The 16,356-nt window shown below is 36.4% G+C and overlaps 1 protein-coding gene across 1 annotated transcript in view; it reads right to left on the bottom strand.

Annotated features, from left to right (window-relative positions):
- TBC1D5 (TBC1 domain family member 5) overlaps window positions 1–16,356 on the bottom strand; it is a 530,534-nt gene that overhangs the window by 68,097 nt on the left and 446,081 nt on the right. Inside the window, exons 17-18 of the mRNA XM_055321341.1 lie at window positions 16,071–16,156; window positions 1,461–1,726 (exon numbers count right to left, since the gene is read on the bottom strand). Coding sequence (XP_055177316.1) covers window positions 1,461–1,726; window positions 16,071–16,156 — 352 coding nt within the window. The remainder of the gene's footprint in view (window positions 1–1,460; window positions 1,727–16,070; window positions 16,157–16,356) is intronic.

The following is a 16,356-nucleotide window of genomic DNA, read 5'->3' as shown; positions in this document are numbered from 1 at the left end:
ATGTGTTAGTGATTTGAAGTCCTCTTTTCTTTAAGTCATGTGTGATAACTTTACATTAAAAAGAAAAGAATGTAGTTTTAAATGAGATATTCTTGTGTAAGGCAAACTGAATATTCTAACCAAAACTTATATACTAACTATATACAGTCTAATACTTCATATAGGTGTTGATAGAGAACACCATGGAATGGGATAATAAAGGTTCGCTTGTTATTGAATAATACTCATTATTTGCACCATTGAGGAATAAAGTCCATTTAATTTAAGCTTATCAGTTTAAATGCCAAGAATTTAAAATTAATAGTTTTGGATGCAATCTTCTTACATAGAGTATATGAAATATGGTTTGAGGTCTTTTTACCAATCCAATATTAATATGGTTATTCTCAACACCAGTGACTGAACATGGCTACAACAAGGGGTCCCTTTAAGACATGAATGAGGCATGGGTCAGGGTATTTGTGCTGACACTAAATAGCCACAGACTCTCTGCTTTGTGGGGTCTTAGGATTGAATTTTGTAGATTTTCTGCCATGATGTTACTATTTCTTGCTTCTATAGTATAGATAGCAGAGTCCCACCACTAAAAATAAATGCAGCTGTTTCTAATCTGCTATGAATAGGGGTACTTAATATATAGGTCTCTGCAAATCGGGGAAAATAGGAGCATAAAGGTTCTAAGAACTTGAAGGGCTCTCTTATGAGTAAAATACATGTGGGAAATGAAGTACCGCAAAGGCTATGACACACAAAATGAGCTTAGGTGAGGCTGGGCAGCAATGGTGCCACTCTCAGCACTGCGAGCAGAGCCCTCACTCCTCAAACAACAGCTCTGGATGACACAGTCTCCCACGTCTCTCTGCTCTGACCTACAGACCTAAATCTTAGTGCATGGACTCACAGACTTTGGCCACTTGTGGTTCGGTTTAGCTTTTCTCCCCTACCCCTTGCCCCTACAAGGGTCTGATCCTCCTCTGGGTTAAAGCAGATAGATGAGTGGCTGCCAAGCCTAGGGGCACGCTTCTGCCAATATCCAATGGCATGGCCTGGAGAAATGCTACAACTACAAAAGCCCATGCTGTTGGAACTGACCATTTCCAATTCTCTTCTAGCCAGAAGCACCATCATACAAGAGTTAGCAGGATCACAGTTAACCACTTTCAAGTTTTGTGTTGTGATAGTTTGTGCCACACACTACAGGCGTCCACAGGACTCAAATGCAAATACATTAGGATTGAAATGTTAAAGAAATACCTGAACAAATTATTTCAAAAAATGTTATTAAGAACAATATAGTATCTGATATTCCAACTTAAAAAGGATCTAACACAACAGATTTTTTACAATTAAGTTTTGCATTGATTTCTGTCTCTAGGAGGTTGGTTCCTCAAAGACAGGTGAGGAAATCCCAGGCTACACCGCAAGTGTTTTCTTCAGATTTATTGGTATTTTTCCCTTACCTTTGTTCAATTGCACAGGCATGCTTTCTGACTTCATCAGTCTCTGCTGTTGCTGCTGCTGCTGTTGTTGCAAATGATGCCTGGGGACCTCTGCTAAGGTCCTGGTGGAGACCACAGTAGTGGAAGAGCTGCCACCACCACCTACTGGTACAGGGCCACTTGCACTGCTTGGGGTGGTCATTGCTGGAGAAATCAACTTTCTTCCAAAATTAATCAGGCTATTAGAGACCTTATTTATATTCAGAGGAGCACCTTTGGCATTGGTCCTGTAAAAAAAAAAAAAAAGGTAGAGAAACATCACTTAAGTTGGAGGACAACTCTATTTCACATATTCATTTGTATAAAAACATAAATCACCTGCTTTGAAAAAGGCCATTTACTAGATCAGCTATACAAAAATGAAAAGTGAGAACTCAAAAGAGATCACAATATACTAAAACAACAAAATTATTCAAGAGGTGGCTTATGGAAAATAGTCTTTTTACTTTTCGTTCATTTATTCAATGAATGGGACCTATGTTGTGCTAACACTGTGTTAGGTTCTAGGAATACAACTGTCCAGGACATAGTTATTCTCTTGGAGTTTCCAGTCTTATAGGGAAGGAATATATGAAATCATCACTTTAATAAAGCAAAGTTAAAACCTGTGATGAGGATTCTAAAGAAGAGGTACAGGGCTGGGCCCGCCTTGAGGTACTCACAGAAGGCGGCATGTATGAAATGGAGTGGACAGTAGACTTCTCACAAGCCCTAGTGTGTGGGTATCAGGCCACATTTAATCTGATTTTGAAAAATAAATGTGTCTAAGAGTCACGAGACCAATTCAATCAAAATTACCTAGAGTTGCCCAGTACTGGAGAATTGTAATCCACCTTCAGCACTCTGACCAGCCCTGGCTGTCCATAGGCCCTACCCCACCACCCTGCTTTACTTTCCTTGATGGCACTTTGCATCATCTGATGTACTACATATTTTACTTGGTTATTATTGACCATCTCCTCCAATCCCCGTTTGAAAATTTCATAAGACAGGATTTTTGTCTCTCTGCTATATACTGCCATTGCCTAGCATGTAAAAGGTGTTTTATAGATGTTTGTTAAAAGGCAGTTGCATCTACCTGTAGTCTAAGTCTTTCTACTTTACAGTGAAGAGTCCCTACTCCTAGCCATAGCCCTGGATCCCATCCTCTGTCCTTCTGAGACTGCTGCTCTGGCCCCTCTCCCTCCTGCATCATCATTTTCTCCTTCTTTATGTGTATTCCCATTACCATACATCCATGGGGCGTGTGTGTGTCTGTGAGCTTGTGCATATACATGCATGGACATACCCATGCAAACTTAGCCTTTGAACTCTCATTCCTTTCAAGTCACTGTCCCACTTCTCTCCCTCCTCACAACATATTTTTTTTTCAAAAAGCTGTCTTATGTGCTACTTCTGGTCCTTCAGTCCTAGGCCAACTATGACCTGGTTGTGGTCTTCTTGCCATTGCTCAGAAACCACTCCTCCAAGTCCCCAGTGATCTCAGTGTTGCAGAGACAACGGCCCACTCTTATTTTATCCTACCCTCAACAGCAGTGACCTCCCTTAACCACCTCTCCTGTCACACGCTTCCTCACTCGGCTGCCATGGTTGGCCAGCACCTGTGGCAAATGGAGTGGAGGACACCACATAAACATCACTATGGAAGGACTACTGCATGATTACCTCCCAGATGATTCATCATCTTGAAGTACCTCAGGGATATTATCTTGAATACCAGTTATGATTATAATTATTTTAGTTGTAAAAGGCAGTCCAATTCCATGACAATACCAAAGTTTGTATTTATATTGCCCCCATCATTATCAGAAGCTTATTTTCTCACATTTTGCTTCTTCGTTTTCTTCTTTTTTTTTCCCCCAGAAAAGGAGAAACTGAAAATCAAGTCTGAGGAATGCGTTTACTTGATTGGATTTAACTTGAATTTTACTATCATTTCCTTCTCTCAGATCTCCCTAGCAGCTCTTATGCAGTAATTCTCCTACACCTTATATAACAGCTGTATCCTTGGCATTGCTAGATATGGCTCTAAGATGGAACTGATCCACAGTTCTTTAATAAAAAGAACACTATGCTTCTTCCTTTCATAAAGTTTTTCTCTAATGGTACTAGCTAATATTATGGGCTAGGTATTTGAGACTGACATTACTTTGGAGACAAGACAAATTTAAAACCTGGAATTCAGTTTTATGAGAGAAAGATGTATTCATTTACAACTCAGTGAAATGTGAAAAAATCATTTTTCAAATGATTTTTTGCATCAAGTTTTATCTTTAAAGAACTGAACTATTTAAGGCCCTTCCAAAAATTATTAAAATAATATTTCTTAATGGAGATAAGGATATATAGTGATTACGCACCACTTACTTCCAGTTTCCAGCTGCTTCCTAATGAAGTACAGCATTCTCAATTTACAGACACTACAGCTTGCAACAGAGAAGGCACTCATACAAGTTTATTGAAAAAAGAATGAATGAAATGAAAAGAACTCATAAATTGTGGATTAAGAAGGCATTCACCTCTGGCATTGTATTCTACTCAGCAGCCTGTATGCATTCCTATTTCTTCTGCATGGCAGTAGGAAGAAGAGCTATCATGATATTGAAGTTCTACTGCATTTTAGTTTTACTTGTTTGCAAGTCAAGATTCATAATTCACAGATATGAAGAAGTTATAATGTTGTTACCCTTTTTTATAAACAAAAATGTACTAGTCAAATTCCCACACTGCCAGTTGTGAAATTTATATGTTGATAAAAGTACTAAGAAACTGCTGAAGCATTATCAAGAGAATATGGTTAATGCATCTTCATTGCTACTAATAACCACGAAAAAACATATAGATCAAGCTCATGCCAAACAATTTTTCATCTGAATAGCTCTTAAAAGGGGATGAACACTGTTTTCCTTTTTTTGAATATTTTTTGTTTTCAACCAGCTTCCCTCTCATCCACTACCCATTGCTTCCAGAAGAATATTTTCTTTTCAAAACAACTACTGAAGATGACTCTACATCTTTTCAGATATAAACAACTGTAAACCATATACTTCTGGGGAAAGCATGCTGTCTATAGTTTTTCTCTGCTAGACGACAATTTTTTTGGCCAAAGATAGCTAACACAGATCTTAAATGTCAGTAGCAGCATTCTTTATAAGAATTCCTAATCAATTTGCCACAATTATGATTGGCTATTATGTAATGTGTGCTAAATTAATGAAAATTAATGCAGTTGTCAGAGATCCGATGGACATCGCGTACTGGGTTGGATTAACAATGGAGTGCAATGTGTAAACAGTACTGAAATAAATAGAGGACTCTGGAGTTAACAAGACATTAAATAAATCTAATGAATAATTTTGTATCATCAAAATCTTTCATTATTACTAATACATACTGTTATTAAATAACAATAAAAATAGTACCAAATGGGAGGGATTGTTTTGAGATTGTTATCAAGACCTTACTTTTGGCACGACCGTATTTAGCAATGGGGCACTTTCTCAAGATTCAAGAATCCTCAAAACACTTGTATCAAGGGATCCCTGGGTGGCTCAGGGGTTTAGTGCCTGCCTTTGGCTCAGGGTGTGATCCTGGAGTCCCGGGATCGAGTCCCACATCGGGCTCCCTGCATGGAGCCTGCTTCTCCTTCTGCCCATGTCTCTGCCGCTCTCTCTCTCTCTGTGTAGTCTCTCATGAATAAATAAACAAAATCTTTAAAAAACAAACAAACAAACAAACAACCACTTGCATCAGAACCCAAACTAGGTTCACTGTTGGGCCCCTTTGGTTCAGTTTCTAAAATTCTAAAAATGAGTGACTCTTGCTGCCTCTTCCTACCCAACTGACCCCTTGCAGCCTGGCTTTCTAACCAGAGCTTCTAGCGTTTCCAATGCCTTAACTGCTAGAGCCATGAGCTGTTTTCATTCAACTTCTAAAACTTTTATAAAGCTTAAAAAAAAACAGCCCAAAAAACCAAACCATTATCACATGACCACCTTGTAATAACTTTCCACAATTGCGGAGATTTTCTTCTTCTAATATCCAAACTTTGACACCACCCTAAGCTTTTGCCTTTTTATCTATGGATTTATTTTTTAGGTCTGATATTAAATATATAATATTTTAGTCCTTTTGCAAAAAAATTTTTGTTATATGCTTGTTTGTATTTTTGTCAGAGTTTTCAATTTATCTGTAATTATTTTTCTCTATATTCTGATTTATATTTTTCTTGTTATTACCTTTCTTATGTTTCCAAAGGTCAAATTCTTGGTTCATTCATTCACTCATCCACTCATTCTCATTCATTCCCTCTCTTTCCCAATAAAAACATTTAAAGCTATACATTTGCCTCTGATTATAGCAATGGCATCAACGTTTTTCCCACACATTTTCTAAGTAGTCCATTGGCTCAATTGTTATTTAGGTACACTTTAAAATTTCAGATGGCTGGGTTTGTGTTTAAATAAAACACCCATTTTGTTTTGTTGGATAAAAATGGAAATATCAAAAGACTGGAAGTGGGGGAAATGTTCTAATTTTTCAAAAGGATTGTAGAAACCACCAACTGGAAAACAGACACCAAACCACAGACCCAGAAGGCTCAGAGAACACCAGGCAGGGTAAATGCCAAGAAAAATATACTTAGTCATATCATTTTTAAACTACAGAAAATCACAGTTAAAGAAATAAATCTTGAAAAAAACCAGGAGAAAAAAAAATCTTACCTATATGCAAGAGCAAAGATAACCAACTTCTTAGAAACCATGCATGCAAGAAGAGAGAAATATCTAAAATTTTGAGAGAAAAAAACTCGCCAGCCTAGAATTCTGTACCCTGTAAAATTATCCTTCAAAAGTAAATATGGTATCTGTATAGTAAATATATACTATCTTTAATAGTAAATATAAACATGTGACTAGAAATAATAGGTAAGTGCCTACATTGCAGAAGCTAACTGTAGAGTTATGGCAGACAGCTTTTGGCAAGGCATTAATTTATGGCAGAATTGAGATGTGTGTTTATAAAATGGAGAACAGTGGGGAGGTATGAAAATTATGCTGGAAGAAGAATGGCTTAAAAAGCTGGGGAGCAAGTCTTACAATAATCATGAGAGCTGCCAAGGGGAAAGCAGTCCTTTATGAAAATGAAATGAGTTATAAAAGTTACAGGAAACAGTTCAAAAAGAAATCCTTTCTAATGATTTAACAGGATCTATTTAAAATAGTAAGTGCTCTAATTCTGGAACCGTAGAAGAGATGGGAAAATCACCTTCACAGACACACAGGCTTCATCATCCTGGCCTGGGTGAGACAGGGTTAGATGAAAGGCCCTTTTCAGTTCTATGAGTTTACAACCAGCAGTGCCAAATGGCTTCTGCATTACATTCAATTTACTGTTGAAATGACAGGACCAAATGAAAGGCCTGTACAGGAGTCTGGGCCCTTGAGGAATATAGATCAAACCTCACCTCCAAAATTAGGGGCATATCAGTTTGCCCTGCCTCCTTATCTCCATTTTTATTTTCTACCCTGTTCTTTTTGCCCCTCCTTCCTCCTCCATGTTTATCATCCTTCTGTTTTTCTCTATTCTTCCTCCCTCTCCCTTTTCTGTATTATAGTCTCCTTTTCTATCATTTTCTCACCTCACTCTACCTATACATTTTTTCCACCATAAAGCCATAGAATTTTTTAAAAATTATTTTCTTAAGTGCAAAGAGTTCCTGGATAGGAATAACATTCTCTTCACATCTCTGTCATTTTTCTAGAAATCGACATTATTGACCTACCCTCAATGGATTACAGTTCATATTTATTTCTTTCGTGTTTATGGACATCAGTATTTTTTTTTTTGGAAATTCAAAAACAGTTGTCAGGGTTGCAGCATAGAACTTTTCAAGATGATTCTAACACATGAGCTAACATTTATGATGTACTTCTGCTTAAAACTCCTATGAGCTGAAGGCTTCAAATTCTATAAAATGAATTGGTTTCGGCCTTTCTGAATTTTTTATCTTTAAAGTTGAGAGTAGCAAATTTGCTTCAATGAAAGACATCTATTTGTAATTTTAAATTTGTTTGCCATATTGTGAGTTTTCTATTATCTTAGAAAACAAACAATCTCCACATCTCAAGGAACTCTAGATTTTATAGGTCTTTACTAAAACAAAATGATAGGGATGCCTGAGTGGCTTGGGACACCTACGTGGCACAGTGGTTGAACGTCTGCCTTCAGCTCAGAGCGTGAACCCAGAGTGCTGGGATCAAGTCCAACATCAGGCTCCCTGCGTGGAGCCTGCTTCTCTCTCTCTGTGTCTCTTATGAATAAATAAAATCTTTAAAAAAATGAAACAAAATGATAAAAGTTAGTTTGCTATTACTTATTCCTTAGGAGTCAGGCTTTTAGGTAAAATGCTTGTTCATTTCAGCTATAGAGGCTATGATTATTTTGCACGTGGAAGATAAATTTTTGTTAGTGTGATATGAAGCAAAAGGAGCAGTGCTTGTTAGGGGAAAAAAACGATGGCCTAAGGTGTGTTTGGATATAAGCTAGACTATGGTGCCTACCTAATTGGTTCTGTACACAATTAATATTTTGCTAAGCTAATATAAGAAATAATAAGCAATTATGTATTAATCACAGTGTATAAAATCATTAAACTTCCCAAGACTTGTCTATTTGCGGTTTCTGTTTCTTGAGTGGTAGTTTTCAACTGATCAATCTCCTGACCCATGTATCTGAAAGATAAATTTCTCCTATCAGTAACTACAGTTCATGATACCAAAGTCTTCAGAGGGTCAGGGATTCTTTGGCCTACCATCAGAATAAAGAGGATATAATTCTGAAATGTCTTCATCACCTCTTCTCTTCCCTCACTTTGAGAATCACTACATATCTTCATAATTAAAATAAAATCACACGCAGCTACAATTAAATAACAAGAATCACCCACTAGAGTTTTGAGGTAGGATATATGGAAGTCAGTAAATGTAAAGAAATGGGGGGAGTCCATGGAAAAGTCCAACAAAATAGTTACATTAAAAAAATACAGGCATAGGAGGGAATAGATTAGATACAGAAAAGAAATAATTTATTTTCTCTTAATCAAAAAAATATATAAGACCTCTATACTGAAAGCTATAAAACTGAGAGAGACTCAGTCTCTCTGAGAGAGTTGGAAGACCTAATAACTAAACGAGATAATCTATGTTCATGAAGTAGATAATTCAATAATATTAAAGTACCGGTTCCTTTTCAAATTGATCTATAGATTCAAATTATGCATAAATTTAAAAAGAAAAGGAGAAAGACCTATTTACTCAAGACTAGTTAGGAGACAGTATTATCAGTTTATCTAAATTGGTAAGGAATTAACAACTCTCTTTGATACAACAGAAAGAGTGCTTCAGATGTGTTTAAAGCACAAGTTATTTGAGCACAAAAATATCACAAAGTTATATTTAGAGAAATCGGGGTCCTCTGAAATTCTCATTGGCCAGTTAACTACTAACACTGATGACCATGGATTTCTTGGCTTCATAGCTTGGGGAATATTATTAGCAATTATTTCTTTATCATATTTTAACAAGAAAATATTTCTGAACAACTGCATTCTTTATGTAAGTAAATACAATAAAGCCTAATTTAAAAAAAATTGTTGATCATATAAAATGGAAATTGTCCAGGGGAATTTTATAATGCCTTTTAGGTATTCAAAACAGTATTTATTTACTCAGTTGTTAAAGTAAATATTTACTAACAGTGCCAGGTACTGTGCTAGGAATATGAAGATTCTAAGATGGATTCTGACATCAATCAATATGAGTTATTGTATAATTGAAGGTAAAAAGCACTCATTCATTTAATTAATATTTGAATTTGTTCTCTGTGCCAGGTACTGAAGAAACAGTAGTGAATGAGGTAGATATGGTCATTGTTCTCACGAAGAGCATCATATTCTAATACAAGATTGTTGGAAGGATCCTTATGCTTCCTGGGACCCTGCACCTTCTCAGGATAGTCTAGTTAGGCCATGCTCAGAGAGGAGCATGAGGGCTCAGAGAGGAGCGCTTCCAAGGGCTGAGAGACACATCCTGATCTCAAGGAGAGACACAGAATTATTAGCTATCAGGCATTCTAGGGGTAAGACTTGATTGGATGCCATCAGTCTTCAGCCATGTGGAGCCCAGCTGAGGAATGTGGGATGTATGTAACTTTAGAGCTCATGGTACCTTCTTTAGTTGAATCTTCCTATCCTGGTGCCTGGTTTCCTCTTAAATCTCATGCAGGGTTCCTGACAAAGGGCCTTCTGCAGAGGGCTTACCTATCTAGAATCTTTCATTAATGATATGAATTGTTTAAACTAAGCTCTGGCAGGGGGGCAGTGGAAAGCTGGGACAGTTAGCACGGAGCACAGATCACTTATCAGGGAAACTGAGAGATCAAGAACTAAACTTGGTATCTTCTATCTTTAAAATTTTGGTGATATGAAATTGCTTATACGAGTTAAGAAATCTACAGTGGAGCCTGTAAAAAGGCACCGCTTGATCAAGTGACACATGCTCTTGAGGCATTACTGACAGCTCAAGTGCCATTATTTCTCTGTAGAGAATAAAGAATTACACATTTTGAGAAATTATGTTGTGTCATTTTCAAAACAGGAAATCCATGAACGTTCTGGAATAAAGAAGGTATGTGATTCTACTCTTAATATAAGCAACTGCAATATTTAAAAACTATGAAATTCTGTTCCATGACTACTCAGTTGGGCATTTTAGTAGTTACAGATTCCTAAATAAATTGATAGGTCCTTCTGAAGACTGGTCACAAATTAGACATACTTATTTTTTTTATAGCAGCAATTTCTGGTTATTTAAGGACAAAATTGGAACGAGATTTGAGTGTTAAATTGTCGTTCTGAGCTTAAAAGTTGAATGAATAAGAAAATGTCAATTCCCATTTTTAAAAAGAAATTTGCAAGTAAGTAAAATCAGAGCACAGTGAATATTATCCACACACGTAATGGAAAATCTACCACTAAAATACCTAGGCACTTGCTTTTAAAGACTTAATTATAGCAATCCATGGTAAAGCAGAGACAAGAAATCAGGCTTCTTGATTTCTAGAGATATTCTTATCCATGAAATCACATGTCATCTTTGCATCCTCATCCCTTATTTGGATAAGCAACACAAATAGAAGTCCATTGCCATAGATGTAGTAGGTATTAGCTCCCTGCTTTCCAGGTGTCTGCCTGTCTCCTATTTTCTATTTATTGATCACTGCTGGGGGTTCCCGCATGAGTATATCCCCCTCTGGATCATTCCCACTCCTCTTGCTGCTCAATGACAGCCCCAATGCATTAACTCTTTAAGAGCCTCTAAATGGCTAAGAAAGTAGTTGCAAGGCTAATTATGGCTGAAGGGCTCAGCCAGAAAAAAGCATTTTAGGCCTTAAATAGTGAAATGGGGACTTTACCAAAGGTTTCACAGCTGCACTGGTTTTTTGATCATGGGTAAAGTAATGACACTAACACAAACAAACCTCTGGAGAATAACATGGTGGATATACAGAACTGGAAGAACTCCTTGGCAAGATTATCTAGTTCGTCTTAATTTATACTCCTCCAATTGGTGATTAAGGGTATTCATACACCTTCACCAGTGCTAGCTTGCTCAATCATTCATTCATTCATGCATGCATGCATTCATTCATTCATTCATCCTAAACCACTTTACTGAGGTATAAGTGATAAACAAACAGCTGCGCATATTTAATGTGTACAACTTAATGAGTTTGAGTAAGTCAGCATCTGTGAAACCATCACCACAATCTATGCCATAAACATATCCACCACCTCCAAAAGTTTTCTCTCTCCCTCTTTATTATTATTAATTGTTTTACTTTTTTTTTAATAATAAATTTTTTTTTGGTGTTCAATTTGCCAACATACAGAATAACACCCAGTGCTCATCCTGTCAAGTGCCCCCCTCAGTGCCTGTCACCCATTCACCCCCACCCCCCGCCCTCCTCCCCCTTCCACCACCCCTAGTTCGTTTCCCAGAGTTAGGAGTCTTTACGTTCTGTCTCCCTTTCTGATATTTCCTACCCATTTCTTCTCCCTTCCCTTCTATTCCCTTTCACTATTATTTATATTTCCTAAAAGAATGAGAACATATAATGTTTGTCCTTCTCCGATTGACTTATTTCACTCAGCATAATACCCTCCAGTTCCATCCACGTTGAAGCAAATGGTGGGTATTTGTTGTTTCTAATGGCTGAGTAATATTCCATTGTATACATAAACCACATCTTCTTTATCCATTCATCTTTCAATGGACATCGAGGCTCCTTCCACAGTTGTTTTACATTTTGTGATAAAAACACTTAAAATAAGATCTACCCTCTTAGCAAATTTTTAATACATATTAATTAATATATTATTATTACCTGTGGGCACTATACAGATCTCCGAGACTTATTCAGTTCTGGCTCATTTATTTTTAATTTTCTAATATGAAAAGTGAAAATGATACTTTATTGGTGTTTTAACTTGCATTTTTTGACTAATTATGAATTTTAATAGCCTTTTAAATGTTTATTTGCTGTTTGAAATTCTTCTTTCATTGAGAGCCTACTCTATTTAGACAGTATTTAAGTGCCAGGGATATAACAGTTAGCAAGACAAAATGTAGAGTTTACAAAGTTTCAGAGCAAGAAACAAACAATAAAAACAACAAAAAACCCAAATCATTTTTTTTCTTTTTTTTTTACCATTTCAAGGAGTAAGAATTGCTATAAAATACAAAAACAAAAACAGTAACAAAGTAAAGGGACAGAGTAAAGGGGTCCATTATTTTAGATAGGGTTGTCAAAGAGAGGGACTCTGCAGAGATGATATTTGAACACAGAGTAAATAGTAAATAGTAGTATGCCATGTTGATCCTTGACAAAGAATCCAGACACAGAGCAGAAAGCAAGCTCAAAGCTCCTGAAGTGGGAATGCGTTTGTTTGCTTGAGGAATAGTAAGCAGGTCAGTGTGGATGGAGTCCAGTGAGAAACAGGAAGAATGGTGGTAGCAAATGGGGTTGGAGAGATCATGTAGGGCTTACCTTGCAGGTCACTGAAAAGGCTTTTATCCTATTTTATCCTATATATTTTAGGAAGTAAATGAATGGTTCTGAGCAGCAGAGTGATAGGATAAGCCTTCCATTAATCTGGCTGCTATGTGGAAAGGGTCTATAAGAAAGTGAGACTGTAAAAAGACTTGTTAAGAGACTAACAGTGACTTGGTATTAATAGTACAGAGAAAAAGGTGATTTCTTTCAGGATATACTTTTGTTTTTTTTTTTTTAAAGATTTTATTTATTTATTCATGAGAGACAGAGAGAGAGAGAGAGAGAGAGAGAGAGAGAGATAGGCAGAGACAAAGGCAGAGGGAGAAGCAGGCTCCATGCAGGGAACCTGACATGGTACTGGATCCCGAGTCTCCATGATCATGCCCTGGGCTGAAGGCTGCCCTAAACTGCGGAGCCACCCGGGCTGCCCTCAGGATATACTCTGAAGATTTGTTGATGGACTTGATGAGTGATATAAGAGAAAAACAAGTCAAAGGCAATTCTAAGGCTTGATCAACTAGATTGGCTACTTATTGTAATGGAGAAACACAGGGGAATAATGGATTTGTAGAGGTATAATCAGTAGTTTAGTTTGGAAAGTATTAAATTTGAGATACAAATGTGATATCCCAGAGGAAATACTGAGTAAGTGGTAGTACATATGAGTTGAGTTCAAAGGAAGAGGTCATATTAAAGATACAAATTAAGGACCCTTCAGTCATAAATGGTATTTAAAGCCATGAACCTGGACTGAGATCCTTTAGGGAATGAGTACAGTGAAGAATGGAAGTCTGGAGAGTGTTCTAAAATTTATAAGCAAAAAAGGAGGATCCAACAGAGCATGGCATGAGATGGAATGGCCACTGAGACAGGGTCTTATGTTTCTTGCTGAATTGCATAAGTTCTGTATATATTAATGATACTAGTTTGTCAGTTATACTACAAATATTTTTGCAATTTTCCATCTACTTTTTTGATTCAGTTTATCTTTGACTTACCTACTTAAAAACAGTTGTGTAGTAAAATGTACCAGTAATTCCCTTTGTGATTTCTTCCATTACTTTCAAGGTTAAAAAGCCTTCTAGTAACTAGAGATGAGACAGACACTTCCATTTTATTTCTATGTTTGCTTGAGTGTACTTTGATTCAGTTGGAATTTGTTTTGGCATATTATAAAGTTATAAGTTGATACCTTTTCCACAGATTTGTCAGGTTTCCCAACACCATTTATTAACTCTTCTCACAGAACTAGTGAGAAGAGTTAATATGTGTTCTTCACATACTATTTTTCATTTGGTTCAGTTTCAACCTTTGAAATTGCAATAAAGGCGGTAAAAAACCTTCCTTCTAGTCATGACAATGATACTTTGCATAAGAATTTCAATGTGCTTACAAGTAATTGCTAAAACAGAACCAATATTTTAGGAAGAAAATGCAAGGACAAAAGGCTAAAGAGAAGAAAGATAAAACATTAAGGGCAGAAAGGAAAAGGTATAGCCCATTTCCTTTTTTGAAAAAAAAAAAAAAAAGGAGACATCAAAACATGTAAAAAGATAACATATGTATATACACACATGTTTTTGTTGAGTAACTTCCCTATGCCAGACATTATCTTCAGTGCTCTCAAGTGGTAAGACAACGTGCCTGCCTTCAAGGGGCTTAGATTTTAGTGGGGAAGTTGGGGAGTCAGATGACACATATAAATGAAGTCTATAACTTCAGTGAGTAATGAAGACTATGAAAATAAGACTGGGCAATGAGGAAGAGCGCGAGAGGAGAGAAAAAGACAATGGAGAGAGAGGTCCAGTGGGCCTTTCTGAGGTGGCCTTTGGGCTGAGTTTTAAATAATGCAGAAGCAAGAAAAGAAGAGGGAAGGAGGGGGGCTCCAGGAAGGGGGAAGAGCAAGTGCAAGCATGGGAGTTAAGATAAGGGGAGAATGGAAGGAGTGAAGGTTACAGAGATAGAAAACAGAGCCAGGATGAACAGTGGATTGCCAACGGGAACAGGTAGCTTTGGAGGGGTTTACAATGGGGTGTGATATAATCTGCTATAAATTGAGAATTCTTTGGCTGTTATATGAAAACTAATCTGGTGGTGGTGGGGTAGGGGAGAATAGTGCAGAGAAGAAGGGAGTCTAGCTAGAAAGATCTCATAGAAAGAAGAAAGTACCTAAAATACCTTGTTCTTTTAAACATACCAAAACTAAATACTTGACACAATAGGTGGAAATATAAGTAACTAGACTGTAAGGTTCCTGAAGGCAGGAGTTTGTGCACTGAGTAGGATCTCTGGTTTGTGCACTATCTCCAACGCCTAGAGTGAAGAAAGTCTGGCATGCAATAAAAATTTGTTAAATTAAATGGACAAAGTGACTGCAGAGAATAGCCTTTTATTAGTGAAATAAGAATCAGATGAAATGAACAAACAGAAAAGAGTTTCCGAAAAACCTCATTGGCTATACAGCTGGTGTCACAATTACACAGCACATCAAAACGTGAGATGGATTTCCATCAAGGATGAGTCATTTAAAAATAATGTTACACTAAAAGAGGGTTCAAGACAAAAGTTTAAATTAAGGCACTTTCTTGTAAACAACCTCTCACTCCCTAGACCATGAGTTTCTATGTGGCAGGAATTATGTCTTCTTTTTAACTCTCCAAGTAAGAGCAGAAGATATCATGTGTGTGTACTCCATAAATGTACATTTAGGCTGCTGGAATTCTACTGAAGAAAAGCTAGCACATAGGCAAAATGCTTAAGGAAAAAAATTCGGACAACTTAGCAGCATTTATCATTACTAACATTTTAGTCTTCCAGGGTAAACTTTGAAATTACATTCTAATTTGAGATGGTTCTGGTTTGACAAGTTAACTCTTGAGACATCTGAGTACAGTATTATGAAAGAACAAAACTGTTCATCAACCCTTTATGCCAATGTTAATTTCTTTTAAAAGTAGAATTTTAATGTTTTTTTATTCCTACAGTGACCCTTAAAATTTCTATGTATATAATCACAAATGCACACACAAGATGCATTTATAAGCTTATTGTGTAGTTCTAAAGACAGTTGGGAAACCCAATTTTAATTTTGTTACTGAAATAATTTAAAAATATATTATAGAACTGCCTCTTTTCAATCAACAGCAAGGATTTAGAAAGAGATTATACAAGTAGGCGCAATTTATTCAGGTTTATTAGTGTTAGAAAAATGAAGTTGCCTAACTTCAAATTATAACAAATACTCTTCTATTTTTCTTCTTACCACTGACATCAATGTATATATTTTATAATACCTTTAAAAAAAACTCAAGATATTTAATAAAGATGTCACTGAATGCATTAACCACTGCTATGCTAAAATCTATAAATTTATTGTCAGCATATGTATAAAAATTCCTGACCACCTCAGAGAACATCTTTGTGGCTCATAACTTTCATCAGAGAAAGAGGACTTACCGGCTTTTATTCATGAGGTCTGCTCCACGTGCTTTGTAATAATCTAAATTTGGATGGAATTGGTAAGTCACTGGTCTTGGATTTCTCTATAGAAAAAAAAAATTAAATGTATAAAGCTATTTAAATTACACACTAACACATAAAAGGGATAGAACAATAGTCATATAATACATATAATAACGAAGTTCAATAATTAGTGTGCTTGGGTTTTGCTTTCACTGTTGAAGTTTTACCTTAAATGATCTTAGTCCTGATTAAACAATGAAATTATTTTATATATTTTACT

The sequence above is a fragment of the Nyctereutes procyonoides genome, unplaced genomic scaffold, assembly GCF_905146905.1.
Source record: "Nyctereutes procyonoides isolate TBG_1078 unplaced genomic scaffold, NYPRO_anot_genome, whole genome shotgun sequence".
NCBI classification, from domain to species: Eukaryota; Metazoa; Chordata; class Mammalia; order Carnivora; family Canidae; genus Nyctereutes; species Nyctereutes procyonoides.
Note: the sequence above shows the minus strand (reverse complement) of the source record. Positions and strands in the feature narration are given on the sequence as shown.